Below are 27661 nucleotides of genomic sequence, written 5' to 3'. Positions count from 1 at the left end.
GGACTAAAAAATGGCGGAAAATTGGAAGCACTGAACGTTAGAACTATAGAACGAAGACACTTCCTTTTCTCCGGACCCGAGTCCAAATAACATTTTTTCATATTCGGACTCGAGTCCGAATAAGAATTCTTTTTATTCGGACTCGAGTCCGAATATGAAAAAATGTTATTCGGACTCGAGTCCGAATAACGACGGCCTAGTTAATAATTAAACACAAGAAGGTAAACAACTGCTGCCAGAGAAAAATTAGTCTCAGACTTAGATGGTCTTAGGCCTTAGGCTGTAGGGCAGGTGGCATCTTAGCCCGCTTTTTTCCGTCATGGACAGGGGACTGATGAGGGAAATTTATGGAGAGGGGACTCACTGGCGCTTGTCAGAAATGGTGGGGTGACAGTAACGACACATCAAAACCTCACACCTCCAAGTTCATATCCATGCTACTCTTGTTCTTGATAATTAATAAGGATAAAAGGGCATTCGTCTGTCTTACCAGTCAGTGCCACTTGACTAGATAGATCTTATAGGTCTACTGTCTAGAGTGCTTGCTTCTCATCACTGTTCGCTCAATTTCAGGCTTAATAAAAGCAGGAGCTGAAACAATTGAATGCTTCCCTTGTCCTGTTTTCACCATATTATATTAGGCCTCTCATAATTAATTAATGTCTTAATAAAAAGCTAAGTGTTTCACTAATTGATGAAATAACTTTTGAAAGTCTTTAGACCCTTCACTTTTCACCTCCCTTTCCTGTGTTCAGATTTCAGCTTTAAAATTTTAAAGAGCTCAAGCAAAGTTTATGAAAATGTGAGAAGTACTAGACTTGATAAAAACTTGTTTTATTTATTAAATGTTTCTGTCTCAGATGTATGAGTAAGCCAGCTATTCATTGTTTTGTTTCATCTTCGTTCTCAGATGTTACCAGTGGAACAGTCAAAACAGGAAGAGACGTTGCTACCTCAAGGAAAAACTGTTGAATCTGATGCTGAAAAATCAGATTCTGGTATGGATGAGGAATCATTTCTTCAGTCACAAGGTTAGAACAGTTACAATTTATGATGCCTAATTTCTATTGTTCTTAAAGTTAAAGGCAGTGCCCATTGGAGGATCAGTTCGGTTCTGTTTCTGGCGACTTCAGTACACACTGCAAATAGACCCAAGCCTCAAACTGATCGCCTGACTTGCAGCCTTGAAAACAAATGCATAGAAATAGATTGCTTTTGAAGGTCATTGGTTTAGTTCAGTTTGACAACCAAACTGCACCGATCCTGCCAATGGGTATTGCATATAAGATAAAATGTCATTGTTGTATTACAAAGTTAACCTGATGAATCTGCTCTTCACACTGTTTGAAATTTTTTTTAAAAAAGGTATAATACTTGTACAGGAGTATGTTTGGGTTTCCAAACTGTTGTACTTTGTCATGTTGATATTTTGTTCCTGAAAATCTTAAGGTAGGTCCTCATCTGTTCTTGAGGTTACATTGACAATGGATTCTTTTCTTTTTAATGAACACTGAGGATACCTTTCAAGTTTTATTCTTTTTAGGTTGTATCCTCTTTTTGTTTGTATACGAGAGCGGTTGTTCAGAATTAGAAGCTTTGATTAAAACTGAAGTTGGAAAGACGACAAAATTGTACTAATTTTTCATTTTTAATAGAGCTGTGTGGTTACTTTATTAGGTACTTACTGTCTGTGTAGGCTACATAGCGTTGGTTGTCTAGTGGTTAGGCTATCTTTGAGGTTTGGTCCGACTTTGTGTCCTTGGGAAAGGCACTTTACGGTTTACCTAATTTTCCTATTTGGTTCATTCTCTCCAAAGATGGGTGTTAAATTTAGAGTTCCTTTAGAGTCTCCGTACAGTGTTACAATGGATGTTAAAGCTATTAGATCTATATCGCATTCTTCTTTTGTTTTTAAAACTTAAAAAAACAAAACAAATTTTGCATCACAGGATCAGCAGATTCTGATGAGGAGGTGATCAGCCGCAAAAAGTCGGCTAGAAAAAGCAAGGTATGTTTATATACTTCAATATTTGTCTCTTTCATGTCATAATGACTTGTTTTGGTAAGTTTTGGTTCCATTTTCTTTAAATTTTAAGTTGGGAGAGAATACATTAGAAATTAATTACATCCTGGAGTCTTTTTGTGCTGCAAATTGCATTAGTTTCGGTGTATATTTTACTCTTTTTTTCCTCTGTTTCTTTTTTCTGCATAGGTCTCAGTCTATTTTTTAAAGTTATAAGTCGGTACTTTGGTTGGGTTTTTTTTCTTCTTATGAACTTGGCAATATGATATATACTTATATTATACAAACAAGAGAAGCTGGAAAATGGTGAGCTCATGCTTTTAAAAAAAATAACTAAGGGAATGATTCCTTTTTGGATACTTTTACTTTTAACAAGGCAGGGACTGTTTCTGCCTTTTGACCTTGTATGAAATTACAAAAATACAGTAAAACATGGATAGGTCGAACATTGAAGACTCGAAAAATGAATCCAAGGAGCTGTGCTTGCGGTTCCTTTTTTTTCATCTTTTTTTATATTGGTAAGATATCCCTCAAACTGTCGAGGCCGGTCTTGACGAATTCGAGCTATCCATGCTCTCTAAGTGATTTAAAGTAAAAAGACATTTTTTTTCTTTTGTCTTACTTCATCTCTCTTTATTAACATGGTAAACAAGTACTTACAATACTGTGATCTGATACAGATGATCATTGATGATGAAGATGATGAACCAGAAGTTGGAAAAGAGCTTGATGATGAGGAGGAAACAACAGCACCCAGTGGTCACTCACAGGACGGTCTCCCCTCCCAGGACTCAGAGTCCAAGGATACTTCAGAGGCTGAAGATAACAATACTGAGGAAACCAGCGACTCAATGGGGCTACACTTTAACCTTCAGAATAATGACATTTTTGACGCAGAATCATCTGATGATGATGATGGTTTCCCTGGTGAGACAAAGCAATTTCTGTTTTACTCTCACCCTCTGGATGTTTTGTCTTAGTATCTTTGAAAGTTGGGTTTCTTGTGCAAGATGCTGTTCCAACTGGCAGATGGTTCAAAGTAGTGAAAGGTAGATTGAATGCATTAAAATGATACGGTCTCATGGTTCTAGTTAGTCTTAAGGGTCTTGCTATTTGGTATAACTTTGTAAGTTTATATTGACTTTGGCTGCTCACTTTTTAAACTAAATTTTAGTTTCACACATTTGGTGCCTAATTCATTCAGCAGTTGCCAACATTACTGAGTTATGTTATGTGAAGGGTTTGAAAAATTTGAAAGACTTTAGTTTGGGCATTTGGTTTAAATCAGTTGACATGAGAGATTTATATCTATTGAGTTACTCATGAGAGGTCCTCTACAAACATTTAAGATTATGTTATCAGGATTTAATCCTATAAGTGAAGATAATAAATACCCGTGGGGCTCCCGGGGCCCTGTCTAAGAGGGGAGCAAAGAAAAGGACCTCTGTATCTGTACCATGCATGTTGTAGAAGGCGATTAAGCTCAGTTGGGCAAAGGGTTAGCAGCCCTTTCCCATTAAACAAAAAAAACCCAGCTTTCTTGCACTCTGTTTCCATTCATTGATCATAACCTTTGTTGTTGTTTTTTTTCATGTCGTCTTTACCAGGGCCAGCTGAGAAAGCAAAGTCTGGTTCCAGTCAACAGGAAGAAGAAGAAGAAGATGCAGATAATGGGGCTTCAGATGAGGAAGAGCCAGAAAACAGTGGAGATGAAGGTTTTGATGAGAGTCAAGTGGATCCTGAACTTCTTAAAAAGTTAAAGAAAATGAAGGTAATTTTGTGTGGTCCACCTTAGTAATGCCTCAGTGTTTTTTTCTCTTAAGTCCATAAAATCAAAAACCCCAAGCTATTAGAAAAATATTGTATTGTGGCAACGGAAAATGTTTCATTCTAATGCAAAGACACTTAGCGCAGTATATTTCTGGGGTCTTTCTCCCTCAGTTAATTTTCTGTGGCTCACAGTCAATGACAAAATCAATGCTTTGTTAATATCACATGTTTGAAGTTGCCATTGTATTTTAGAATGAAATGGGATCAATCCCACTTATAGATATGGGTTACAAGGTGCAGTGGATATAAAAAAGACTTTCGGGCAATGTGTTCTTTAGATTCCCATGATACATCATCCAGTCATGTAAAGTCGATCAAGTCCACTTTATGCTTATCTTTCTTAAAATGATGGAGAACTTTGTGACCACACTTTACCTCTATGTGTTTATTTCTTTTCTAATTTAGGGAGCAGGAAAATCCGAAAAGCAAAGAGAAAAGCACAGCAGAAAAGCGAAACCAACTGCTGAGAAAATGCTTGAAATTTTCAGTGAATCGCAAAGACTTCTCAGAGGTAACTGATATTACTGTCATTGTATGCAGCATTGTTTTTATTCTTGAAGTTGTGCTGTGTTCTAATATATTTCAAATTTATTATATTTTAATGTTATTGCTAAAATGACTATTCCTTTCTGACTTACTGTGCTTGGCGAGTGCTCTGGTGTGGTTTGCTCCTTTTTCCTGTCAAAAATCTATCGTCTCCTTTTCCCCTCCTTTTTTGTGTTTGTTACTTTCTTGTAACACCTCTAATCTTTGGCACCTATATGACCATATTGTGTTGCAAGTGCCGTAAAACTTACTAAAACGAACAAAATTTCTTACTTAAGGGCAAGTTCAATATTTAACGCCTTCATGCATTTGCTAAAGAATCTTGTAACAATTAGCTCACCCCTGACGACTTTTCACTTTCATTGTGGTGGAATGATGCTTGAATTTGTAATTAAACTTTTTTTTTCTATCTACCAGACAGCAGGGTAAATCTTCCCTATTATGAGCCTCAAGCCAAGTCCCTTGATGATTTCCTAGCTCGAGCTTCTAAGAAGAAACAGGAGTATGCAGCACTGAGAAGGCCAAAAGACTTTCTGTAAGTTGCCGGGGTTGTTGTTTTTAAAAATTTATTACTTGAACTGTATCGACATAATATTTTTGGAATCGCTGTACTGTTTAGACAGCTGTTGTTGATCTTAAAAATTTGGTTTACTGCTCTGTTGTTCGTTATGTTGTGCTTGTCTACTTTATGTAGAAATGAATTCACTTTAAGGAAGGAGAGAACTAGACGCTTTTGTCACATTGCTCCTCTTACTTGCATTTTGCTCATGTTTAGTTGTAGATTGCTTTCTTTGTCAGGAAGAAAAAGTAGATCAAATTCACAATTGCAAATTATGTGTTAGATGAATTCTCAAGGTGCTTTAGCAAATCAAGATAGCATTTCCAGAGAATATGCTTGTTTATTATCATTCATAACTTTACTCTTTTAATACCAAATGAATTTGTCAGAAATGGTTTCCCCATCCTGAGTAAATTTTGGAACTTAAAACTAAAATTTGTATGCTACAATATGGGCTTATCAGTCAAATTTGTCGCTATAAAATTATATGCGACTTTTTCAGTCTGTCTCTTATCTGTTTCTTCTGAGTTTCTCTCAGGGCCATTTTAATATTCATCTACTATGACCGTGTGCATGATCATACTCTCTTTTACCATCAATGGGCCCTGTCTTAAGTCTAGATCTATCTCCTGTACAGTGTGCCTTTGTGGAGGCACTTTACTGTACAGAAAGAAAACAATTCTAACTTTCAATCGACAGCTTCGTTATCTCTATCCTTATCCGTATAAGCCCTTTTCGTACCTCTTAGCTGCATAGGTTTGCTTTACTCTCATTTGTGCCATTCAAACCAACTGACCTAATTTCAAATGAATGCTGAAATGATTTGACTAAAGTGTTTGGTTATTTAAGAGTAGGGCCTACTCTCGTTGTTTTTTCAAAAAGGAAGCCACTCTGAAATTTTAAAGAAAAAATGTTGTGTTCCGCTCTAATTTGGAATAGCAGCTATAGTCTTTCCATTTCGTATTTTTTGTCTACGTTCAGGAAAGCACAGATTATTCATGAGAAGCTGTCAATAACGCCTCCAAAGCTGGAACAACTGCCAAAGAAACAGAAGAAAAGTTCTCGAGGTCCCGAACTCAAAGAGTCAACGGAAACTTGTACGTCCTCAAACGAGACACAGGTTTTGTCTTGTGATGATTCCGGTGTCAATTCACAAGAACTCTTGCAGCCCAGTACTCTTGAACTTGAGTTGGACACTCAGGCTCTGCCCTCCCAAGCTCCAGCTAATGAGACTTCCTGTGATGAAGATGATCAATTACCTGACCTTGTTCCTTCTCATAGATCAGACATATCTCAACTACTTTCTGACAATACCAAGAATTCTTTGTTCAGTGAAAATGACAAACGAGACTGTTCTGAAGATATTTCAGGGCCTAAAGATTCTCTTTCTTTGCAAAACGAACCTTGTGATTCCATGTTAAAGGTTGGTTCTGATGTTTCTAGTAGTGCACAGTGTGAACCTAAAGATAGAGATCTACTTTTCTCTGTGTCGTCCTTATCCAAAGATCCATCTAGAGATTTGTTCAGATCTCAGAGCTCAGTTGGGGAAATGAGTGGCCAGCACCAGCTTGCAGGAAGTGCAGACGACTTTTGTGAAACGACTGTCACCAGAGGCAAACACTGTACAGAAGAGCCACTCGAAGATCAGGACCATGGACAGACAATGGTCAAAGAGTCACTTGATCAACAAAATTATGGACAGACTGAAGCCTCCAGTCCTTCACAAACGGCAGAAGCATTGGCAGATAACACCTCACAGCCTAGGAAACGTTTGTTTGACAAATTTCAAGGTCTGGCACTGCCTGCCTCTCCGTGTCTGAAAGGCACACCAGATGAGGTGATCTGTCTGGATGAGCCATCTCCACAAGCCACCCCCAAGAACACTGGCCTGCAGAAGTTGCTGGATAGATTAGCACAGCACTCAAAGAAAAGAACACCAAGGCCAGCGAAAGACGTGAATATCAGGTGAGTCATTTATAATCTTTTTCCACTAATTGTCCTGGTGAATTACTGCCATGACTTAGAGTCATCAAGACTTGACTTTACCCACGGCTTTTCCTGTCCTGAGACCAAAGCTCAGCTTGTTTCTCTTGGCTTGAAATAATTCTCCTTCATTGTTTTGCAAATATTCTTCATTACTAACTAAATATCAATGGTTATATTTGCGGCAGTCTATTGAAGTAAAAAATATTTTTTGGGACGGGGAGGGGCTGCTGTTGTCTTAAGTTTTGTTTTAGTCATCTGGGTTTTTTTACGTTTGTAATTCTGTGGCAACTTCATGGTCCTAAAAGTGCTAAAAGAAAATTTACTCGGTTTTATCTATCCTTGAACTTGAACCAGACCATCAAGTCCATGTTATCTTTATATTTCTTAATTAATGGTGGAGAACTTTGTGATCACACTTTCATGGATGTGAATTGTGAGAAAAAATTTTTTTTACGTGAATGAATGTTGCTGACCACTGTTGTGAGTTGTCTTTGTCTTGGGGCTCTGTTATTTAGGTAGGTAGGTATTCTATACAGTGTTTATGGCCACACTACATCACATAAAGCATGCGCATTTAACAGAAACTTCAGTTAAACAACATACACATATGACTGACACACATAGCAACATAAAAAAAGTTTGTGTTGTTAAACAGTTTCCATGATTGAAGGATTGGGGAGGGATGGCGGGGGAGCTGTTGAGGTCTTCCTTGTGTGGGTGGTTTCTGGGTGCTTTTGTGTGATCTTGTCCTTGTTATTAAGGTATCTTTTCTGAATGTGTGGCCAGCTGTCAAGCCAACTCACTGAAAATAGCAGCTCAGTATAAACATTCGCTGTGTCTTGTGCTCTTCCTTCTCTCTCCCCCCGCTCCATCATCTTCATGGTGACCCATGGGGGGGGGGGGGGTGATGTCACTCTCAAGATACATTTTAACTTCTTTTATTTTCATTGACAGCATTGTGGAAAAGGAAGGAGAAGCTGGTGAAAAGAAAGAACTGAAGCTCAAATCTTTCACCTATCATGTTCAAGAAGAGGAGTCAGTGCTAGATGAAAGTGGAACAGGTACCATGTTACTCAAGTTTGTCTCTCACACAAACACACATCAGCACACACACACACACACAAACTCGCTCACTTGAGGAGAGAAGAGAACAATTTAAGTTCTTTTTGCAAAATGCTCTGATGTTTAGTGATCTGTTGTTTCATGACCACAATTGGCGTTCAGTTTTCTATTTGCATTTGTGTACAGGATTATGTGGCTATTGGAGCGTCCTAATTTTACAGGTGTAGTGCCTTAGTTCTATCTCACAAAGTTGGTGTAATTTTGAACAAGTGAATTTTTTACCCAAAACTACTACTTGACTTTTGTCATTTTGAAGATTTTAGATGGCTTGTGCTCACTTTCGTTGCCATGTCAGTGTGAAGAGGACAACAGCGATACTACAGATGTTGTCTAGAGACACATTTTGTGACATGCCTGAAAATAAGGATTGTCGTTTTGTAATCAGTACAGTATAGTCAAAATTGTCTAAGATAGCCACCCATTGTTGGGAATGAAATCTGCTGTCTTAGACAGATGGGTGATCTTGGACAGTGTCATGAATATTTTAAAAAAATAATAATAGCGAAGTGGTTGTTTTTACAGGTGATGGTCTTGGGCAGGTAGCCTTCTGATCGGGTTCAATTGTAATTCATGTGGCCACATTGGGGTAATCTGCCGTGGTTGTTGACTGGGCATATGCTCACATTTGTGTAACTACTTTATATCAGTCCAATCCTCTCTGTGACATACTGATTGTTTTAGCTAATGAGAACCACAGTTCTAAATGTAACCATGGCCTTACAATGTGAAGATAGTTCTCTCCTGGCTATGCTTGACACTTCAGCTCTATAGTATAGTCTTTCTTTTAGGCTCTTGAAATTCTTGGTAGAGAACTTTTTGTTTGTTTTCTTCCCCAGGTTCAAAATTGTCGTTGCTGAAAAGACAACTTGGTCAGGGTATGAGGAAGAAGCGGGCTGAGGCCCTGCACAAAAGGCAGCAGCTCTATGCCCTGGAGAATGAAGAAGGTTTTGAGAAAGCGAAGGATGACAATGAATTCGATGAGGAAGAAGAAGAAGCTGAAATGACAGACGGGTCAGATACAGATGGAGAGAGTGAAGAGGATGACCTTGAGCTTCAGTTTGGGCACATGAATGAGGATTCCGATGATGGAAAAGATGTAGGTTTCTTTGTATTACTTTTGGTGGGGATTCTATATGTATTTTGATTTTTTCATTGTTCATTGTAATAATTTTTGTTCAGTTGTCAGTGACTGCTTTTTAACACCATTTAGTGTGTTCAAAGATCTTTACGACTTAGCTTCTTTTCTGTGACTCATGTCACCATGTGCCCTACATGTACTTTATTAAGAATAGAACAGAAAGCAGAGTGAGTAAAAGATTACTTGAGAGGCGCCCCCACTCCCATTCTGTAAATGAAATAGAAGTATCTGTAATGCATGTTGTTATGGCAAGCTATATGTGGCTGTACGTAGATTGCAGACCCTGAATATACGTCGTAGGTAGTTCTGAGTGGAGGGCTCAAGTAGACTTTTACTGGAAAGCACCATCATCATCATCATCCAGTGCCAGATCTGCGACAGACATCGGCGATCATGATTTTCCATTCATTCCTTTGCTCGGATGCTCTCAGAAAAGCTATGTTTCCCTGATCTTTCCCTGTTACCCATTTGTTTAGGTTCCCTGAGTATGTTGTTCTGGGCCTACCCCTGCCTCGCTTGCCCTCAATTTTGCCAGTGAGAGCTAGATGTTCAAGACCCTTATGTCTATTCAGGTGTCCCAAAAACTGCATTTGTCGTTTCCTGATTGTTTTTAACATTGAGCGTCCCACGTGGGCTTTATCAAGCACTACCTCATTTGATTTCTTTTCCTTCCACGATACTCTTAGCAGTCTCCAAAGAAACCACATTTCTGTTGCTTCTATTTTATTTTCACTGTCTTTAGTGATTGTCCAGCATTCAGAGCCATATAGAAAGCACCATATATTATATTTAAACATGACATGGCTGGGCTGAGATTATATCTTGTTTTCTAAATTCAAACCAGTCAATGAACTAAAATTGTTGTAAATAGTTATCTTTTCCTTTGAAAAATCTTACTTTTTCAATGCTTATGTGAAAAGATCTTAAGTCTGTGGAAGAAAAAAAGTGCCAATATACAGAACATTTTTTTTCTGCAGTATAACCCTCTCCTGGATACAGAAGCAAAGGATGATGAGGATGAAGCTGAGTATGCTAGCAACTTTGACGAAGACTCAAATGATGTGCACCTGCGTCTTGATATGTCGGATGAAGAAGCCGAGGATGAACCAGAGGAGGAGGATGACAAGAGCGGATCAGAGGAAGAGAACAGAGACAGTGACGTTGATGGTATAACTTCAGTAGAAGCATTGGTCTTTGATTTTTGTGTGATCTTGAAAATCTGTCCTGATTTTTTTGTTAGGGGGAGGGGGGGGGGGTGCAATTTTATTTTAGCAATCTTTTCTGGCATTAGTGCATGTGTATTCTTTCGGTAGGATTGAATGGGTACCTTTGGAAAGTCTTACTATTCTGCTGTCATTATACCATCACCCTTACGTTTATGTTAATGTTTGTTTTGATTTTTGTGGGTGCACTGATAAACAAATATTGAATTCTTTTCTCATTGACAAAAGTGTGTTCTTTTGCTGAGTGAAAAAGTAAGTCTCTTAAAATTGTTTTTGTGAATGAGATACTTGCAAACTACAAATGTGACAGTGGGTTGTTGGCGGGTGCTCTTGTGTGGTTTGCTCCTTCTTTCCTATCATCTATCGTCTTTATCTCCCCTCCTTCTTTTTTATGTTTGTTACTCCCTTATAACACCTCTAATCTTCTGGCGCTCATATGACCTTTTGCAGTTGCGAGTTCCGTAAAAACTCTACTAAAACTAAAAAACAAGTGTGACATGTGCTCCTGTCCTTCTATTTTGTTCATAAGACTTTGGTTTGATGAGCCAGAAGAAAAAGAAAACGAAGCATGCCCTGATAGCGAGTGATGATGAGGATGAGACTGAGGATAAATCTTGTGAAGATGAGACAACTACCAGTGATCTGAACAAAGTCAAAGGTAAGTCTCTGTCCAGGCACTTGAATAGATTGTAGAAAAATACTATTACTGTTGGGGTTTTTGGTCTTTTTTTCCTCTTTCTTCCTCTCCTAAACATTTTGCTGACTCTTTGTAGTCTTTGCTAGTCCTTCTCACAATGTGCTTGTCATATTTAAGTTTTCATCTAATGGCATTAGAAATCTGTTGTACTACTCCCGTCAGGTCTGACATTCTTCTTTTCTACTGAAACATTTATGATCTTTTTATAGTACTGATAGCTCATTTATTATGTAACTTGCATGGTTTAAACTTGATCTTGGTTTTAATTTATTATTGACAAATACTTTATCTTCTCTTTGGCAAGGACAGTCAAGCCTCTAATTTTTTAAGTTTTTGAGTTACATAGTTTGATTTAAAGTTTATTTCCCATAGTAAATTACAAACTACTGGATTGTGATAGTTTCTTTAAAAAATATTTCTTTCATATGTCCCCAATGGGAAATTTAAATTCGCAAGTGCAAGTTCAATAGTAACATAAAATATTGCACTGTATCATATCAATACAGATTCACTATTGCTGGTATCAGTGTACAACACCCTGTTTTAAAGCTAGGGTCATCGTGTCTTTTTCAAGGACACCCCACTGACAACACGCCTCCTAAAAACTGCATTCCTGATTATTATTTTTCCCTTATTTGTGAACCTGAGCTCACCTACCACTCAACCACTGGAGTCTTCTGAATACAGTGACGTATGATGCGTAAGATCTGTCTTTGGTCTTGGATTCTTCTGATTTGTTGGTAGTTGACCATGTGACTTTTATTTTTTAGATGTGCCGCTGTTTCCTGACTTGTGGAGTGATGAGCTCAGCCCAATGACCAAACACCTTCAAGACACACAGACTCAGGTGTGTTGGCTTCTTACTTTACCTCACCTTTCTGCTTTACTCATGCTGTAAAGTGTGCAATAGGAAGGCTTTACGTCTTAGGAAGGGAAAAAATTCAGAATGAACATGGAACAGCTTTCCTCATGGTTGCAGTATATGACATTTTTATGAATGATTTTTGCTCTGCGATATTTGGCCATGATGTGTTTGTGTGTCTGAGTTGGTCAATTTGTGTCCTTAGTGTGAATAATATGCTTTTTAAAAAAAATTCTATACCTTTGTATATGCTATTGGAAGACAAATATTACGAGAAAAAAGTCTTACTAAGAAGACAGTTTTGAAGAATGTCTTGCTCTTTGTGATGGAGGTTTTAAGGTCTTGCCAGGAATCCTGATATGATAACAGGTCTGGCTTTCACTGATGGAGGTTTGAGTATCTGACAAGGACAAATTTCAGTCTCATGACTTTTACTTGATGATTGTTTAGCTCTTTAAACCATGTTTATAACTTCTTTGTGATGTCCGATTTCAAGTTGAAAAGTACTGACAACTTTATTATCACAAGATGTTTTAATTTTTGTTATTTCTCTATCTCAGGAGAGGAGAAAGTACCGGTCAGATTCCCGTTCCCCAGACCTGTACAGCATGGCAGATGAGAGTGAGTCTCCCTCTGGGCAGAATTTTGATCACCTGAACGATTCTTCACAGTCAATCGGATCTTACAACCCTCACTCTCAATTTTTAGATGCCGACGGGTAAGGACTTTAAATTAGAGCTTTCTAGTGGGTGCTCAAAGCTGATATGTAATTATTGGATGATGTCAGTCTGTTTGAATTGAATTCATGTGATACAAGATATATGTGAGTTGCTTTGATGGAATTGTGATTTTTATCCTATGAATAGTTTTTAGTTCACAATTGAAATGTTGACCGTGGAGTGGACACAGTAGATTTTTATTTTTAAGTTTTCCTGATTTCGTCATCTGTTAAAATTTTAGGATGAGGTTGTGTATTGGAATGAGCTTTAATTTCATAGAGATTTGTATGTAAGACATGTCTCTCTGATTTTTCTTATAATGGAAGAAACTATGTGACGAAGGTGATTACAGAAATGACACTGCTTGTCTGATTTGCTTCAGGTACATCAAAGTGGCTCAAACTCAGAAGCCAAGGTCACGAATAGCTCAGTTAGCACAAAACAGTGGTGGAGATGGCTCGGCCTTTGGTAAGCTTATTGATTTTAGTCTGTTATGCAATTCTGAATGTACTTTTCAATTGTTTCAAGGGTTGGTGCTATTGTTCTTTAACATGTCAGATTCTTGTAAGTTACGAGGAACTCTTGTAAGTGGAGCCGTGAAAAGTTTGTTTAGAAGTTTGAATATATATACTGAGGTGCAAAAGAAACGCGAATTTTTAATACAACACAATGATTGACAAAATGCAACACATAGGTTTCAAGTTATTTGTTGTGTTTATTAGCTGAAACTTTGCACACTTCTTGAGAGACATAGCTGACATGAACTGAGGGTCCAACACATTCATCTGAGCTCACGTTGACCTTGGCCTTGGTGAGCAAACTTAGTAACGCGTATGGCCTTCACGTGCAGCGATTATAGCGAGGCATCTTCTGTTCATAAAGTTAATCAAACGGTTGATCTGGCCATTTTGGATGCCATCAAAGATCTGGATGAAGGCTGCAGTCAACTGGGCTGCTGTTCGAGGCCGTGGCTGCGTCTGGTTAAGCTGTCTTTGGATCATGTCCCACAAATGTTCAATAGGGTTCAAGTCAGGTGAGCGAGGTGGGTGTGCCAATAAATTGACATTGTTCTGCGCGAAGAAGTTCTGGGTAGCACGTGCGATATGTGGGCGTGCGTTGTCTTGTTGATACAGGAAGTTAGGATGCCTCTGTACAAAGGGCACCACATGAGATGCCAAGACTTGTACAATGTAGTGCTGAGCTGTGACGCCGTTTCCACTTCCTGGACCAATGTTCTGGAAGATGACAGGTCCCACTCCATGATTCAACGCCATGGCTCCCCATATCATCACGTTCTCGCCTACCCAGGGGTCACGCTCCAGAATGTTGTTGTCGTCATAGCGAGTCGTGTCTCTACGCCACCCGTTCGCTGGATCAACGCAGAACCTGCTTTCATCACTGAAGAGGACTCTCCTCCACTGTGCGTTCTGCCAGTTGACATGCGCCTGTGCCCACTGTATCCGTTGCTGTGGATGCCTTAGTGTTAGGACAGGTCCCTGGTAAGGACGCCTGCAGTGAAGACCAGCAGTCAGTAACCTCCGTGACACATTCCAGGGCTAAGTTGGCTTTCAGTCGTTCCCATGGTCGTTCTGGCAGTCTCTGCAGCCGGCAGAAACGGATCACAGCGGTGCCGACGAATCATGACACAGTCATGGGCCGGAGTTGTCCCCCTTGATCTTCCGCTTCGTGGTCGATCTGCTGTTGTCGCTGTCGCTTGTAATCGGTTCCGAAGGTTAGAATCTAATAAATGGTGCTTGGGTGGACACCAAAAACCTGGGACACCTGTTCCACCGACTCACCGGCCGCCAGTCGCCCGACAGCTCTTTCTCTGTTTTCCCTTGATAACCTTGGCATGTCTGTAGTTCGTCTGTTTCGATATGAATGCAACATTTCGAGGCGCAGATTTTATAGGCATACACCCAGGACTGAGTGAGCATAAACTCACCACTGACAACAAGTTGCAAATGTGTCCCAGTGGTGATTGATGACTCGTGAGTTGTGTATTGCTTACGCAGCCAATGATATCTTTGCGATGCTCAAAAATGCCCAATCAAGACGCTCAAGGCAAGTGTTGAGTGATACGAGTTCACATCACACAACTATGAACTCAGCATTGGGCGATTACAACAACATAAAAAATTCGCGTTTTTTTTTTTGCACCTCACTATATATGTATAAAACCTGTTTTCTGGCAAATGTTGTGGCGTTTTTCTCATTTCTGTCATTACTTCTTAGCAAGCATGGGTCTCTCTTTGTTGTTGACAATTCATTCATGGTGCCATACTTTTGATGCAGTTACCACATTCCTTTTAGGATGTTAGCGCTTGTAAATTAAAAAAAATTTTTTCCAGGTTTAAGTTTTATGTTGCATCTGATAGGGATTCCAGTACCTTTATTTCAATCATATTGTGTTGGCAAAACTTTGAGAGGTATTTGAAATGATTGTCATGTCTCCCATTTGAGTAAGTTTTTGTGTCGAACCTGATAAGATGAAGTGGTCAGTACACTTGCTGTTGACATTCAGATCAAATATTATCATGTTTACAGCTTTGGAGTAATGTAATTTTACTTCCATCCATTGCTGTTCAGGATGCCTTGTTTAAACTAACAGCTTCCTGGTCTGACTGTTGCAGGTTCCAGCTTCCCGATGACTGCTGGTGCTTTGTTCAAGGGTAGCCAAGCTGGCGCTGATGAAATTTCTGCCACAGCAATATTTCAGGGATCAGGCAGTCAGGTTGATGGTGGGGAAATTACAGCCTCTGCCTTATTCCGAGGATCTGCCAGTCAAGAGCAGCCGGACGCAAACATGCAAGAACTTATGGGCCTCTGCTCTGGGACTTTTGGGTCAGTTATATTTACAACGGAAAGTTGATCAATTTTTAAAACTCCAGTACTCGGTGTAACTTGATCATTGCAGTATGACATAACGCTAACATGGGTACTCTTGTCTAATTTTTATAGTACAAAAATGCATCATAAATACACTGGCATAATTTACTTTTTTTGGCTTGCCATACTATGCTGTTTTCATTCATATAAATGAACGGAGGTTCTAAATGTCCAATCACAATAGCAGTGTGTGATGACATGAGATAGCGTGCCTGTCAACACAGTGTTAAATGAAAAATTTGTCACTTTAATGTCGAGCAGGAGGGAAACACTAGCTAGAAGTTATGAAGCCTTTGAAAAAAATGTTTTACTTCATTTGTGCTGTAAAGTTCAATAAAATTATATGTATTAGATTATTTTTATGACCAAGTCCTGAGCTCACTTCAAATACATCTTTCAAAGTTTTTTACTTCCATGTCGGCAAGCCAGATGATTTGACCTTGTGAGGTATGTGACATGATGATGTAAAGTAATATAAAGATGTCCTCATTTTATTTCAGACAAGATTCTCTGAGTGAGGATGCTTTCCCAGTGTCTCAAAATAGGAGAGATCATACTCCAGGCTTTAACACCAGTGAGAAAAAAGTTGACAAGGACACAGATGATCCGTTTGACATTCTCTCTGATCTTGAAGAGGAGGAGGATACTACACAGCAGAAATGGAAAAAGGTAGCTCTATTGTCTCTGAAGAGAAATTAGCTCCGTGCACAAATAGTCGGGGCAGTATGAAAAAATGCTCATGTAGTGTGGGGGTGCTCTTTCTGAAGGGTTGGATCAGTTGTTGTTTTTTACTATCCAGTACTGGAACTCCCGGTACTACGGTAGTCGATCACAGTTCCTACACCAAGCTTCCAATTCTCTTTCGATTGGGAATTGCAATACTTTACATTGACTGTTCTGTGTTTAGAATCTTTGATGTCTTTCACAGCATAAAACATTGGGTGACTTTGATATATGACTTTTAATTGACTTATAACTGGCATTTAATAAATGAAATTATGTTTGCTAAAGTTTAAATATTGAATTAAATTTGTTTTCTCGCAAGCCACTTTGCTTTTATTTTGATACACTGATTCCGAAAAGGAAACCGCGTTTTAGTTGTGAAAGTTCTTTTTAAAAAGTGTTGCTCGCAAAGTTTGATCTGACCTAGATTGTGTTTGACAGCTTTGCTGCCCTTGTCATTTCTCCTCCACACCCCCCCCCCCTCCCCACCACACACACACACACACACACACAGAGAAACTAAAAAGAGAAAAATCACCAATGCACAGTGCAACTGATGAATATGAGACAGGAGGCAAGAATCAAGGCCTGAAGAGCCTCTGACATCATCTATTTCCAGTACCAGTACCGGTGGTACTCAGCGCCCAGTCTCAGAAAAAGTTCTGTCGCTAAGTTTCAATGGTACTGCCCTGTGCTATTGTTCAGGGAGTTTTTAAGACACTTGGTTCAATCTTCTCAGAGATGGATGTGACATTGGAGGTCTGGCCTCTTTTATAACCCTATTATTGATCAAATGGGCTTTATTCTCTGCTTTTCTTCTATTCCCAGCGTGTCCTCTCTGACACTGAGGATGAGGCCGGTGATGAGGAGGAGGATGAGGCTGCCTCAGATACGGAGGATGTTGTCTCGGAAGCTAAATTTACTGGATTCAAGAACAAGAAGAAAGGGTGAAAAATTAGTCAAGTCTATGTTGTTGTTTTTCTGTAAACTTTTTTTCAATTAATTTTTTTTGTGGGGGGGGGGGGGGGGGGGGTAATTTAAGTGAACTCACCATCTATGTATGTACATTTAAAAAAAAATTTTTCGCTTCACTCGGCTGTGTATTTGCTCAAATTATGTTCTAAGCAGAACATGGTTAAGGAATTATTTTTTTTTTACAATAGCTATGGTCTTAGGGCTGAAAAGTAAAATGAATATTAAAATTTTTGGATTCAGTTTACATAAGATTTTTCTTATATTGGCCTGTGACACAATGGAACTCCTAAATCGGGGAGGGGGGGGTAAGTGATTTATACGTTAGCTTAGATATAGGGCCCTAGTGAATGTCTTTACCCTACAGGACCAGCGCACAGAAACATTGTAAAAGGTGAAAAATTGTGACAGTCATAAGCCCTTTGCTATTCTATAAAGAGAACGAACATTTGTTAAAAATTTTGAATTTTGAGTCAAAAACATTCTTCTACTTCCCAAAAAGATACCTTAAATGTTTGTAGCATTTGAAATTTTGAATTTGTATTTATTTTTATGCTGTGGAAAGTCTTTACTTTGTAACAGATATAGATATAAAATCCTAAAAAGGCATTTCTTCTAGAGATAAAGTACTCTCTGTTGACATTTTGCGAATTGTTGTTGGTTCAGCTTATAATAATATTTATTGCTCGTCTGTCAACAGCATCCGGAGAGAGTTTGTGGAAGAGGAGGCTGAGCTATCAGGTACAGAAACTAGGATTTTTTTTCAATGAGCATCAACTACACATGTGTTACGTAGCGATTTGTGTCATGACGTGGTGGAATCAGGCTCTCGTCAATTTTTGGGCTAGTAGAATTATTGGTATCATCTTAAAGCCTGTTCATTTGTTTTGCTTTGGATGAAAAAAAATGTCCATTTATCTTGAACACAAGTCGAGATATTTGCGAATAAAGGAAGTGGTGGTCACCTGGTTTCAGAGGTAAACTTAGCGAGAAAATGGTCGCCAAAGATTAGTTATTCTTAGCTTGAGAGTCCGTGGAAACAGAAAATCTACATTTTGTGCCTTTAATCAACATATTTCAGTAAAATTTATACAGAAATGTGTTCTTTAATGGACATGAAAGGCGTTGAGACGAAAAACGAAAATTGGATAAAAATTCACAAACCTGTGGAAAAATGCCAGTTTCTTCACTTTGATTATTTTGACGAGAGCCTGATTTCACCACGCTGCCTCACACTAGTTCGTATAAACTTCTCTGATTTTCCACAATTTTGTTTGACACATTGAGAAAGATTTGTGATCTTCATATGGTTTCGTTTACTTCAGATAAGAATGTTGCACTGGATATCTTGTGTTTCCCAAGTATTGCAATATATCATGTCGGTAAAAGAAAATAATATTTAATTAATATATTAGGTAATTTATGCACTTTCTTCTCAGTTTAATGTCGTGTGAGTGAATTATGAATATCAACTTAGCACATACTCATGTCCCAAGACATCAGTGGTTCTCCTCTTCTGAGTCAGTCATCTCTCAAGTACCTTTCTTGGTGTGTGGTCAGAGGAAATGATGGATCCCTTTTTAATAGCCCTCTCAAAAACTTAGATTTTTTTATGTTTTCTCATTCCCAAACGTTCTAAGGAACATCTGTTTTTGCATATGTTGTTCACAAAAGAGAATGTAGGCCGCTGACCTTTGAAAGGACGCAACATGGCCCACTTTTTTTTTTTTTTTTTTTTACTACACAATTTTCAGTGGGCCCTTTTTGTTCTTTGTCTGTGGTCAAATCACACTTTGTCCCCTTTCTCTTGCTTTTCCCTTATATCACATCTTGACTTTCAATATTAACATCTGTATCAAGACCCATTGGTGGTCCCTCATGTAATGTCCTTTAAAAAACTTACCAGGTAGTGAATACGACAGTGATGAGAATGATGACCTTGCGGAGGAGGACGACATTCTAGAGGAAGAGGCTGGAGACAGAGACATGGCTGGTGTGTCTGAGGAGGCCCTCAGAAATCAAGTTGGCAGAGTGCACATGTGAGTGGATGTCTGTCTATAGGTGTAGGTCTTAGCATGTGTGTCTTTTTGGTGAGTGCATGTCTGTCTTTGTGTGTGTTTGTCTTGGTCTGTCTGAGTGCAAATTCAACTGAGCATAATTGTGTCTTGGGTGTGCCTGCAAATGAGGACTGGTGGAAAATTGCCTAAGCTGAGATCATATCTCCACAAAATTGCGCCAGCAGACTCTCCAGATCCGTCCTGTCGAGCCTGCAAGGAGGAGGAGGAGACTATGGACCACGTGTTCCTGAAATGTCCACACGTCTGCTGGGACATTTCAGTGACCCACTCTCAGCACTTTTTTAAGGACTCCCGAACAAGTTTTGAGTTCCTGTGTGCTATCGGCTTCGCTGATGGTTTATGATGCCACAGTGCCAGAAGAGAGAGGGAATGTGTGTGCCTGTCTGAGAATGTGCATACTTATGTTGATTAAACTTTTTCAAAATTTCTGTAATGGTTCTCAGCATTCTGTGAAATATGATTGAAGAGTTCCATTAAAAGGTTGAACATCTTTCCTTGCGGGTATAGGAGGGTACTGTACGACAGATAGGTGCTACTTCTTTTCTTTCTCTCATTTGCTTCTGTTTGTCTTGCTTTTTCTTTGCTTTAAATGACCGTTATTGTGACAGTGTACTTCTCATAACTCATATACAATCATCTTTTCTGTAGTCTGCTGTTGTGTAAATTTTTCGATTTATGTTGTAGCAATTTTTTATTTTATACTTGTTCTACAATAGAATTCATTATAATTGTATTTAGAGTGCATTTGTTTGCATTATACTTTAACAGGCCTTCCAACTGTCCCAAATTTCACGCAACTGTCCCAGATTCAACAATCTGAAAATTTGAGAGCCTGATCGCTTATACTACATCAAAACCAGCCCCACTTGATGTAGTTTTATTCATTGTCAAGTAATTTGATGTTATATCATTTGGTGTCCCTGACTGGGTTTTGAAAAAGTTGGCGCGCCTGATTTTGACACTAATAAATGGTAATGGGTGGAATAGAAAGCAAAACTTCAAATTTGTTAGTTATTTGTTTGGGAACTTGTTTCCTGAACTTCTAATGAATTTTTAAATATTATTTTAAAAAATAATATTGACGTTAACTATTTTCGTATGCAGGAAACGGCTTCAGGATGATGATGACCGAGAAGTGATGCGGTTTAAAGAGATGTACTTACAAGATGGTGACTTGTACTCAGAAGGCGGAGGAAGAATGAGGAATTTTAGATGGAAAGATATGGGTATGATTGCTTTCTTTATCAGAGGAAAAGATATGGGCTTATACTTTTTTTTAACGCCATATACAAATTATTTACAATGGTAATAATGTGATGCGTAGAGATCTGTTTTATGTTCTTGTCTGCCATTATGAAGTGAAATAATATAAACTTGCTTCTTTTGCATCTGCAGTTATTTGAATTGTTTTGATCATCATCATCATCATCATCATTGCCTTTCTCACCCTGCACCAGGGTATAGGCCATGGACAAACACCTTCCACCTTTCTCTATCCTGGGATAGCCTCTTGATGTTATTCCATGTCTTCCCACTTTTCTGTGCATTGATTTCTGTGATTCTTCTCCAGGTTCCACGTGGTGTTCCCCTTGATCTCTTACCCTGTGGGTTCCAATCCAAAACTTTCTTTGTTATGCAGTTGCCTGACTTCCTAAGATTATGTCCAGTCCATCGCCACCGCCTTCTTCCTACCTCATCTCTGACTGGGATCTGTCTTGTTTTCCTTAATACTTCCCCATTGGTGACACTGTCTGTCCATGTGATCCTTAGTAACTTTCTTAGACACCTGTTCAAGAAAACCTGGATCCTCTTTATGCAAGTCTGTGATGCGTTCCATGTCTCACATCCATACAACAGGACCGACTTCACATTTGAATTGAAAATCCTCAGCTTTGTTCGAAGTGAGATATCTCAACTGTTTTGATGGAGAGTATAAAACTTTCCCCTCTATCATTTCTTTCCAAGTAGATGACGCTATGAGCGGTGCGGACATTTGACAGTTCATTTTATAAGTGAGATGTTGCTGCAGTTATGTATTATTATTCAGTTTTACACACTGTAGTCCTTTATAACATGTTTATTGTGCTGTTGGCAGCTCTAATTCTCTCACACTAATCCTGTTGTGCAGATGAAGCGTCTCAGCAAGATATGTTTGGGGACGAGTCAGACCATGAGCAGCCAGAGGAAGAAAACGATGAAGCTCAATGGAGAAAGGACAGGATGGAGAGAGAAAAATTTCTGGAAGAAAGTGTAAGATATTCTCTGCTGTAACATTTATGATTTTCAAAATGATGTGGGCAAAGAAAGCCTTATACTTTTTCTTCTCTGTTTCATGCTGTATTGTTATCACTGTATTTCATACTGTGCCAATGTCACTATATTATGCACTTGGAAGGGCAGCTCAAAACCATGATGCCCTGTGGTCTCTCTAGTGGATTGAATGCCAACAACATTTGTGTTAGTGATAGATGTATATATAGAATGTCTTATCTTTTAATTATAAGACTTTAAAATGCTATTGATATCCAGTTATTTAGAAGCCTGATGCACTCCCAATTGGGAGGGGGGGGGGGGGAATACTTTCTGTTTATGAATCGACTGGCCAAAGAATGTTTTAGCAGCAATGCCAATGGAAATTTAATTTTTCGCTTTAACCCTTTTTAATTTGGTACTTAAGAAAGAATGTTTAATTCTAACAATTATGCTTCTTGAATTTTAAGAATTGGTTCGTAAATAAAAAAGTTATGGGGTTGTAAAAGTCGGCAAAATATGGATAACCCACATATAGGAAAATACTCCTCAAAGTGGACCACGCAATAGCAGATTCTGTCAGAAAAACAATGATATCTCAGTAATTAACTGGAGTGTTCGAAAGAAACTTGGCTACCCAGTGTGTTTTTGGATGGAGAAATCATTTCTGCAGTCAGATTTACTAATTATTTCGTAATTGTTTTGTTATAATTAAAATTTTGGTGTACGTATTACGATTTTGCGAAAAAGGCACGGGATCTTTAAGAATATGTTGGCAGCGTGATTAGATAATGGCAAAGTTTTCTTTGGTGACTTTAGACCATTTGGAACTTAAAGTTAATTCAATCTAGCATGCCGTACAATTAAACATTCTTTTTTCCCATTTAGACGCGAACACCCCGAGGTGAAATAAGCTTGTCTCGGAATGCCCCCATTGCGATGTTACAGGGGAACAAGAGAGAAAAACAACCGGATGCGCGTGTCTGCCATTGCTCTATTTCAAGTGACCAATGAACGGGCTCGGAATAGTCATGTGGGGATTTGTAGGTCACATACATAATTTGCTGAGGGAGTGAGGGGAAAATGGCCGGACTCTGTGCGAAGTCGTTTTGGATAGGTGATAGTCGTGCATTTATGATCAAGTCTAAACAACTATTTGACACAAAACGTTCAAATGTGAGGACACTATAGAGGAAAGATAGATCTATAAGCGTCTCCGCGTTGAATATCAAGCTTCTTATAGTTTTTGGTACACCCGATACGAAAGTGTTCCCGACACCAAAGATATAAGTTAATTTATGTGTATGAACTTCAATTTCCACATATCATTAGTTTGCCCTATTTTCTGATTAGTTGCCAAGTTTCATTCACATTGGTCCAGAAATAGAGCAGATTGAGGTTGAGAAAGTTAGTCACTTACGTTCCGACCCGGTCAAAAATTCACCCGCATACGGGGACCAAATTTTCGCTGCGCAGAAGCCAGATTGGCATTGCTAGTTTTAGTGTCCAAAGCAGGTTGTTTGTGACTATTTTGTAGACCTGTCAAGTGAGTCCTATCTCTCTGATTCTTTTGTTTTTTATATCTCTATGGAAAAACCTTGATCAAATTTACTTAAAATTCTATTACTTTTTTTTCTTTTTGAATTCCATTTCCATCAGTTGAAAGCAATTTATTGTAAAAAAATGTGAATATGTACAGGTTTCTTTGCATTTTTTATGTGACTTATTGTAAATGATGTGAAAATGCTTATTTTTATTTTCATGCATTTGCTATACTTGGAATCTGAATCTACTGGGATTCTGAAGACTCCCAATTTTTCCCTTAAATCTGATTTTTATGATGGATTCTGAGGAAAACTCCTGTATTTGGTCATTGAGTGGTTGGCAGCTCTGATTTTTGTTGACTGTCAGCTTTGCCTCTTTTTTTTTCCCCTTTATCATCATTATGCTTTCTGTGAACTGCAATTTCTTCATTCTAAGCAATGTTCTCCAAGAAAATATCCCATTTTTCTGTGTCAGATGTGTGGTGGTAAACGTGAAGATAGTTGACAGTGCTTCCACTCTTCCGTAATTTTACGGAAATCCGTACTTTTTGCCAGTTCCGTACTTGTTCCTCCATGATTATCAACTCCCTCCGTAAAAAGCTGCGACAGCGTATACTACCGAAATTCCGTAGCAAAAGATCCGTACTTGCCTTCGTATCATCTAGTACTAGTATAAGTTGCGGATATTTACGGTAATGTTATAGAAACCTGCCAGATTGTGCATTTCCTGCAATCGACCATTATTCCGCTATGCCCCATGCATTCATTGCGGATTGGCCGGCAGTACATTTTTACCTATGGATTGATCAAAATATGAACTTTTTGTGCCAATTTCCTCCTTTCTATCATTCACTCATTCCGTCTGTCTATCTTCGGATTGTTGCAGCAGCTGGAAAATCTGCGCGTTGCTCAAGTAAATTGACTTGTGATCTTTGACAGAAAATTACTGTCAGAAAGATACTTTTCTACAAATTTGTCTAGATCTAGAGAAATGATCAATACAAAGATTCTAGGGCACGGGAACGCGATAAGGGCCGCAATGAAAGAAATATTTATGCTAAAACTACTAAAATCAAGAAAAATTAGAAGTGGTGTTCTGAGGTTGTGACATGCGACATTCAGACGTGAAATTTAAGAGTATAGGCCGGGTAAGTGTATTGTGAAGGTACATATCTATTCATTATTCCCAGGTTTGCCTTCTATCAATGGTGTGATGACAAATGAATTGAATTATAGTAGCAATGGAAGGGGAACCTGTTTTTAAATGGGAATATATTATGTAGATCTAGATCTTGGTGAAAAAATAAATGTTATGGTTTGTAGGCGATCTCTTCAAACAGGCTCCCAAATGCCATTTTCAACCCTCTAAAAGCAATTTCTTCGGGGGCGCACCCGGACGCCGCCACAATTTTCCTTACTTTTCAGTTTCAGCTGGTGGAAGCACTGAGTTGAGAATGCTCAACATTTTTAAAGAATGTCATGAGTGTATGTTAAAATTTACATCCTTCTGTATTTTACCAATGAATTACAGTTCTTTAACTATTCAATATGCAAAGTGGCTTTGATGTTTTGATCATGAGTCATAACTTTTATAAATATATATAACCATATAATTTTTTTTTCAGCAAAGTAATGATGGTGGAAACAATAACTTCTTAAAGATGGGGAAAATCCTACTGACAAAAGGTGAGAATGCTATAATAAACTGGTCAAATAGTATTTCTGTTGAGAGTTGATTTCAGCTGAAAAAGGCTACGAGATGGATCAGGTTATTTTTTGGCAACCCACACATGGCATAGGAAAATATTGGGAAAATTCTGTCCTCTTCTTTGCTTGGCATTTATTATGGTTCTTTTGCCACTTTTGGACAAGGAGGAAAGTGTGTGTGTGTGGTTGGGTTTTTTTTGGTGGTTTTTTTTATACGTCTTACTGCTCATTGCAAATGGCATTTTGGACCTTGTGCCCATGCTCTTATCAGTACTGTGTGAGGGGGTGTTCTGACCACTGTCTTCCTAAACCATTTCGGCAAATCAGGTGACAGATAACAGACAATAGACACTGAATTAGTTTGTTTATTTTGTACAAGGTGTAAGTCTACAAGATGAGATGTTGCTGTGGGAAAATATGTCTATAGTTTCTTCCCAATGACACCACTTGCATTTAATATGTTGTATTTGAGAGATTTCTTTTCTTCTGAGAATGTTTTTGAAGCTATTAATGTAGATGTTATTGTTAATCTTTTAAAAACTTGCTTTTTTTCAGAGCCCTCATTGCCTTTAGCAGAACAAGAGCCCACCTGTAAATCTGCGGCACTTCCCTCACAACCGAAACCAAAGGTATTGATACTTGTTTTTTTCTCTTATTTGATCACTATACTTTCACATTTCTCAGTACCTACTTACTTTCCTCAATTCACCTCTGCTTAAAGATAGCATTAAAGTGTTTAGGGTTATGAAATAAATGCTGTATTACAATATATATTATAAGGTGTATGGTGTGATAGAATATTGTTTTCATGAGAATTTCTTTGTCTCCAGGGAATAAAATAGGTTGGTGCTGGGATAAAATAGTTTTCTCTGCGTTTAAATAGTAGATGTATGCAAAGGTTTGTTTGATAGTTGCTACCGCCTTCTCATTTGTCAGCCAATTGAAACATTCCGCTTTCCTGTCTGTATAATATAGACATATACGCAGATATGACATGAAAGTTGTGACCTCATTTTGCATTCTGTCTCCTTGAGAATTAATCTGTCTCGAGACAGCTTAGATGTTTGATGGTGGCGTGGTGCGGCTTGAGACTTAATATTTGACTGTTTGGCTCTCTCTGCTTCCTACATCATTTTGACTACTCAGTGTAAAACTGTACCATGTCACTTTTCAATGGAGTCTCACACTAAGCAGTCGATTTGTAATTGATACTGACACCACTTCAAGAATTAACAGATCTAAAAAAATCTGAGATGTTTAATGATGTCGCGTGACTTGTTGCTTAAAGTTTGAATGTCTGAGTGTCAATCGCTCTCTCTGCTTTTACTCTGATATCATTTTAAAAAATTAAATATATATATGGCGATTATGATCTTAATGTATTTTATCTTTTCTTAGCTAACCACAAATTTTCTTTCCCCAACCCCCATGCAGCTGGCAAAGAAAGGTTCATTCCTGGCTCGGAGCAAGGAGGCCTTGGTCAAAATTGCTCAAGTTGCTAAGGGGGCGTTTGGGGGCAAGTCCTCTGGGAAGGCAAAAGCGTTCGTCTTCCATGCTGTTGATAATTCAGAAAACCAGAATGAAAATGAAGCAAACCTGGTAAGTGACTTCTGTGTTGTGCTGTTCAATGTATTCACTGCCTGGAGCCCTCTGACAAAATATCTTTTTCGACCTCGTGTTATACTTGATAATGTGCTAGACTTTATAAAGCTAGACTTGCAAGCCTACATATCGTCACTGTGCTAGCAAAATGACACATCTCATTGTTGCTACTTTTGAGATAAATGGGAAAAAAATGTTAGTCTAGACTATGTAAAAACTTGCGATGCTTGTTTCTTTTTTGACTGCCACAGCCAGCTTGTTTTGGTTTTGGTTTTACCAAAGGATAGATACAGATCTGCCACTCATCCCGATTTTTTGCCCCAAATCTCAAGCATCCCGATTTTCCCGATTTCAGTCGCCGGTATCCTGATTTTTTGTCGTTGCATCTGTTGCGTCCGAATCTTTTAAAAAATATATAAAAAGTTCGCAATCTCTTTTGCTTAGAAGCACCGATTGGACTTTTTATGGGCAGGAACTTGGAATGCTACTTTCTAAAGCATCTATGCCGATTATAGTAGATGACATACGCACATTATTTCAACTAAAACCGACGCAGTATCAATTTTAAATTCCGACTTGGATACGCTCAAGATCTACTTTCGCTTTTATAACCGAGAATTCTCCGATGGTGTCCTGAGTACTGTAACAATTATGACATGGGCCTAAGAATAATCTATTTGTTGTTCTGCTGTTGCTTTAAAAGCAAGCTTCGTCGTTCTGGTTAGTCGGGCCCATCATCAAGACCTTGGAACTTTCAAACGTTCATTCGCTTCACGTGACATGACCTCGTAAGTGTGAGTAGCGCGTGTGTCGGGGACCGTCGGCTGTCGGGGTCAACAAAGTTCATTCACACCGGTCGCATTGGTCGAGGTGTTTTTCGGGACCCAGTGTGGAAGACCGGGGGGAGAAGGGGGGTGTATTTTTTTAACACTTGGGCTTAAAGTGCGTGCCGTGATACAGGTACTAATTGAGGGGAAAGGAATAAGAAAAATAAATAAATGAACAACCTTGGCGCTATCTTTTTTTCGGCGGGAGGGGGGGGGGGTTGCCTTGCGTGTATATGCGATGAAAGTCAAACTATGAAAACGCGGGTTTTCAAAACTACGAGTTTCAGGTTTATTGCAACCTGCGCTCCCCCAGTCTATCCGACTCCGACTCGAGTACATATATGCTGTCTTTCAGTTTTCCCAC

General features: G+C 38.7%; 1 protein-coding gene across 2 annotated transcripts in view; it reads left to right on the top strand.

Annotated features, from left to right (window-relative positions):
• Positions 1-27661, top strand: part of LOC101858475 (claspin) — a 34746-nt gene that overhangs the window by 4808 nt on the left and 2277 nt on the right. For both annotated transcript variants that reach the window (XM_005093520.3, XM_013079836.2), the window contains exons 2-25: positions 911-1031; positions 1950-2008; positions 2704-2950; positions 3631-3794; positions 4259-4364; positions 4817-4934; positions 5940-6923; positions 7899-8005; positions 8903-9162; positions 10182-10371; positions 10957-11085; positions 11895-11971; positions 12547-12704; positions 13088-13173; positions 15339-15549; positions 16095-16263; positions 17146-17264; positions 17990-18030; positions 19196-19328; positions 20472-20593; positions 21496-21617; positions 24787-24847; positions 25424-25497; positions 26303-26467. In XM_005093520.3, coding sequence (XP_005093577.1) covers positions 911-1031; positions 1950-2008; positions 2704-2950; positions 3631-3794; positions 4259-4364; positions 4817-4934; positions 5940-6923; positions 7899-8005; positions 8903-9162; positions 10182-10371; positions 10957-11085; positions 11895-11971; positions 12547-12704; positions 13088-13173; positions 15339-15549; positions 16095-16263; positions 17146-17264; positions 17990-18030; positions 19196-19328; positions 20472-20593; positions 21496-21617; positions 24787-24847; positions 25424-25497; positions 26303-26467 — 4023 coding nt within the window. The remainder of the gene's footprint in view (positions 1-910; positions 1032-1949; positions 2009-2703; positions 2951-3630; positions 3795-4258; positions 4365-4816; positions 4935-5939; positions 6924-7898; positions 8006-8902; positions 9163-10181; positions 10372-10956; positions 11086-11894; positions 11972-12546; positions 12705-13087; positions 13174-15338; positions 15550-16094; positions 16264-17145; positions 17265-17989; positions 18031-19195; positions 19329-20471; positions 20594-21495; positions 21618-24786; positions 24848-25423; positions 25498-26302; positions 26468-27661) is intronic.

The sequence above is a fragment of the Aplysia californica genome, unplaced genomic scaffold (genome assembly GCF_000002075.1).
Source record: "Aplysia californica isolate F4 #8 unplaced genomic scaffold, AplCal3.0 scaffold00065, whole genome shotgun sequence".
In the NCBI taxonomy this organism is placed as follows: Eukaryota; Metazoa; Mollusca; class Gastropoda; order Aplysiida; family Aplysiidae; genus Aplysia; species Aplysia californica.
Note: the sequence above shows the minus strand (reverse complement) of the source record. Positions and strands in the feature narration are given on the sequence as shown.